Source organism: Acanthisitta chloris, unplaced genomic scaffold (assembly GCF_000695815.1).
Source record: "Acanthisitta chloris isolate BGI_N310 unplaced genomic scaffold, ASM69581v1 scaffold12343, whole genome shotgun sequence".
NCBI lineage: Eukaryota > Metazoa > Chordata > Aves > Passeriformes > Acanthisittidae > Acanthisitta > Acanthisitta chloris.
The window spans coordinates 16,652-20,176 of record NW_008663300.1 but is presented as its reverse complement, the minus strand read 5'-3'; the positions used below and the strand labels follow the sequence as shown (position 1 = coordinate 20,176).

Below are 3,525 nucleotides of genomic sequence, written 5' to 3'. Positions count from 1 at the left end.
GATCCAAAGAGACTCTGGAGCTAGTGTGAAGTGCCATTGGCTGCTCTTCCCTCAATGTTCCCACACGGCACCAGTCATCTGGATCACGGCTCCGTGGGCCACTGCTTTCTCCTGCTCTCCTCGCCTGACGGATTAGGTGGTGATTGGCTCGGTGGCTGAGTGGTGCTGGATGCTCCAGGAGGCTCCTGATGGGCCCAGGGGGACACTGTGTGTGCTGCACAGGAGGGAACATCCTCAGGAGCTCTCCCACTGCAGCCAGGGCTGCATTCCAGCATGCTGGGAGCAGAGCCCTGGGTCTGCTAGGGTTGTGTGACCCAGGAATATTTTTGAGGTTCCAGGCAGTAAACACTTTGCTTAAATCCAAGTCTGTGACCTCTGTTTTTCCATGGCTTCAGGCTTCGCTGTAGCTCTGTCTTGGCATTGTGAGCACGTTACGTCTAGGTGCCTCCTGCCTTTCCCTGGTTTCCTTGCTGGAATTCAGCTAAACCTCTCCTAGAACAGACTCAGGAGCCAGCTGGTCCCTTTTCTTGTGGTGAGCTGACCCTGGCAGTGCTTTGTCACAGCTGTTCTCCACCCCCTGCCACACGTGGTGCTCCTCTGTGTCCCTGGGTGGTTCCTGCTTCACTGCTCCAAGTGTCCTGTTCCCTGGACCTCTTTCTATGGGCTGCTGCTCCCCTGGAACCTGCCTTCCTCTTGCAGGATTGGGGAAGCAGCCAAAGGTGGTGGTCTTGCATCTCACCTCCCTCCCTCCTGGACTCTGAGCCTGCCTCCCTCTTCATGCCTGGGACTCTCCCTCCCAGGGAAGTTTCAGGGAGATAGGGAAACCTCAGATTCTCACTGACCACAGTGGATCACAACAGGCAGCCACTGCTTGGAGGAGAGCAGGAGCAGCTCCCACTGCCCCTGCAGCAAGAGCCCACACCCAACCAGGCTTCCCCACATGCGATTTTCCAGGAAAATTTAGTCTGACCTCTGGCCACTCCTGTGGGATGTGGCGAGCCAGGCAGCAGTGCTGGAGCCTCACAGAGCTCTTGGCTGCTGTGGGATGGCTGAGCACCTCTCCTTGGGCGTGTGCCACTCCCCAGGGCCTGCAGGAGCTCCTCAGCCCAGGGAGCTGCACCCCGAGGGGCTGTGGGAGCAATCCCAGCCGGGAGCAGCACGAGCTTTGGAACAAACATACTTACGAGTTGGGTTGCAATAGCTCCAAAGGTTTATTTGTCTGCTGCCATTTATCAGGTGAGTGACGTGTGTGGCTCTGCTCCCTGCCCACACCTGCTGCTGCAGGAGGCACTGAAGTGAGTCCTCTGCCCCCTCTCCTAAGCAGCTGTGGGGGCTTTTAGCATTTCTCCATAGCTCCAGGGCAGGAAGACACTGTCCCACAGAAGTCCTGGGCAAGACTTGCCCTGGCTGCAGGCTGGGGGTGCAGCACTGCCCCATCCCAGGGGCTCAGAGATGCTCAGAGTGCCCATGCTATGCCCACGGGGCTGCTATTTCAATAGCAAAGGGCTGAAGTACCCAGTCTGGTGCCCAGGGAGCTGTTGCCCACCCAGCATCACCCGGGCATGGCTCTTCCTGCTGGAGGTGGTGGCAAAGCTGGGCTTGCCTGGGGTGGCCCCAGAGCCCCAGCTCGTGCTGCTGCCCTGGGCAGGAGGTGCCCAGCAGTGTGTCCCCTGGGGGGGCCCAGCACACCTCAGCAGTGAGCGAAGCTCTCCTCAGAGGTGTCCCGGAGGTCCAGGCCCGCCAGGGCTGGGGGCTGCAGGCAGGTCAGGTTGTTGTAGGTGTAGATGGGGACGTGGGTGTCGTCCCCCTCGGCCACAGACTGCACGAAGCGTGGCACCACCATGGGGTGCTGCAGGGAGAAGTCCCTCAGGCCCTTCAGGGAGCAGTTGCAGTGCCAGTTGTTGCCCCCCAGCCAGAGCTGCTCCAGGGCGAAGGGGGCGCACAGGAAAGCCACCGAGAAGGTCTCCAGGGAGTTGTTCCTCAAGTTGAGGTACCTCAGGCTGCCCAGGGGAGAGATGACAGTGTTGTCCAGTGTCTCCAGCTGGTTATGGGAGAGGTCGAGCCAGAAGAGTCTCTGGAGTGTGCTGAAGGTGTCCTGGGAGATCTCCAGGAGCTGGTTGGAGGAGAGGAAAAGGTACTCCAGGTTGCTCAGACCCACGAAGAGCTGCGGTGAGAGGTGGCTCAGCCTGTTGTGCTTCAGGTCGAGCTCCAGGAGCTCATGCAGTTCGCTGAAGCTCTGGTCTTCGATGAGGGAGATGGTGTTGTGCTGCAGGAAGAGACGCCGCAGGCTGGACAGGCCAGAGAAGGTGTTTGCCCGGATCCTGCCCACGCAGCTGTGCTCCAGGTGGAGGCTGTGCAGCTTGGTGACCCCCTTGAAGACAAAGTCAGGGAGGACCTTGATGCAGTTGGCAGACAAGTGCATGACCGCCACGTTGTACAGCCCCAGGAAGGCCCCAGGCCTGATGTCCTGCAGCTGGTTGTTGTTGAGGCTGAGCACCTCCAGCTGCCCCAGCCCCTCAAAGGTCCTTTCCGCCAGGCTCCGGATCCGGTTGTGCCCCAGCTGCAGCTCCTCCAGGAACTGGAGGTCTTTGAAGGTCCTGGGCCTCAGGCTGGCGATGGCGTTGGTGGACAGGCGCAGGACGTGCAGGCTGAGGAGGCCCAGGAAGGTTTCCTCATAGAGCGAGACCAGGCGGTTGTGGGACAGGTCCAGCCACCGCAGAGACTTCATGCCCATGAAGGCTCGGGGGGCGATGGCAGTGATCTGGTTGTGGTTCAGGTACAGCTTCTGCAGCTTCTGCAGCTTGACGAAGATGTTGATCTTGATGCCCTTGAGCGCGTTCCCGCTCAGGTCCAGCTCCTTCAGCTCGGTGAGGCTGCAGAAGAGCTGGTGCTGGAGGTAGGGGAGCTTGTTCCCGGCCAGGATCAGCTCCCTCAAGTTGGGCAAGTCGTGGAAGACCTTGTCAGGCAGGACCACCAGTGAGTTCCAGCCCAGATTCAGGTACCAGAGGTTGGAGAGCCCAGCAAACAGCCCTTCCTCCACCTTGCTGAAGTGGTTGTTGTTGAGGCTGAGGAACACGAGGTTCTGGGTGTGCAGGAAGGTATGCGGAGCCAGGTGCCTGAGGCGGTTGCGCTCTAGGCGCAGGTGGCAGAGGCTCCTGAGCCCGTGGAAGGCGTGCTGCTCCACGCTGCCCAGCTGGCTGCTCTGCAGGTCCAGGAAGTCCAGGGCGGACAGGTTCCTGAAGGCTGCAGCTGGCAGCGTGGGCAGGGTGTTTCCGTCCAGGCGCTCGGGCGTTGTGGGGCACGTCCTCGGGCAGCCGTGACAGGTTGCGAGCGCTGCAGAAGACGTTCAGCTCCTCGCTGTACTCGTCCAAGCTGCAGGCACAGGGGCTGGGGCAGCGCGGGGGGTCAGCGTCCCCCTGCTCCCTCGGGGGGTCTCCCCCCCCGGGCCCGGAGGCAGCGACCAGCAGCAGGGCCAGGGGCAGCAGCAGGGGGAGGCCTGGGGGGAAAGGGACACTGTCAGTGTGG

General features: G+C 61.2%; 1 protein-coding gene across 1 annotated transcript in view; it reads right to left on the bottom strand.

The window, feature by feature from the left end:
* Positions 1 to 1,690: 1,690 nt before the first annotated feature.
* LOC103798667 (insulin-like growth factor-binding protein complex acid labile subunit) overlaps positions 1,691 to 3,525 on the bottom strand; it is a 2,892-nt gene continuing 1,057 nt past the window's right edge. Inside the window, 2 exon segments of the mRNA XM_009070944.1 lie at positions 1,691 to 3,281; positions 3,283 to 3,496. Coding sequence (XP_009069192.1) covers positions 1,691 to 3,281; positions 3,283 to 3,496 — 1,805 coding nt within the window.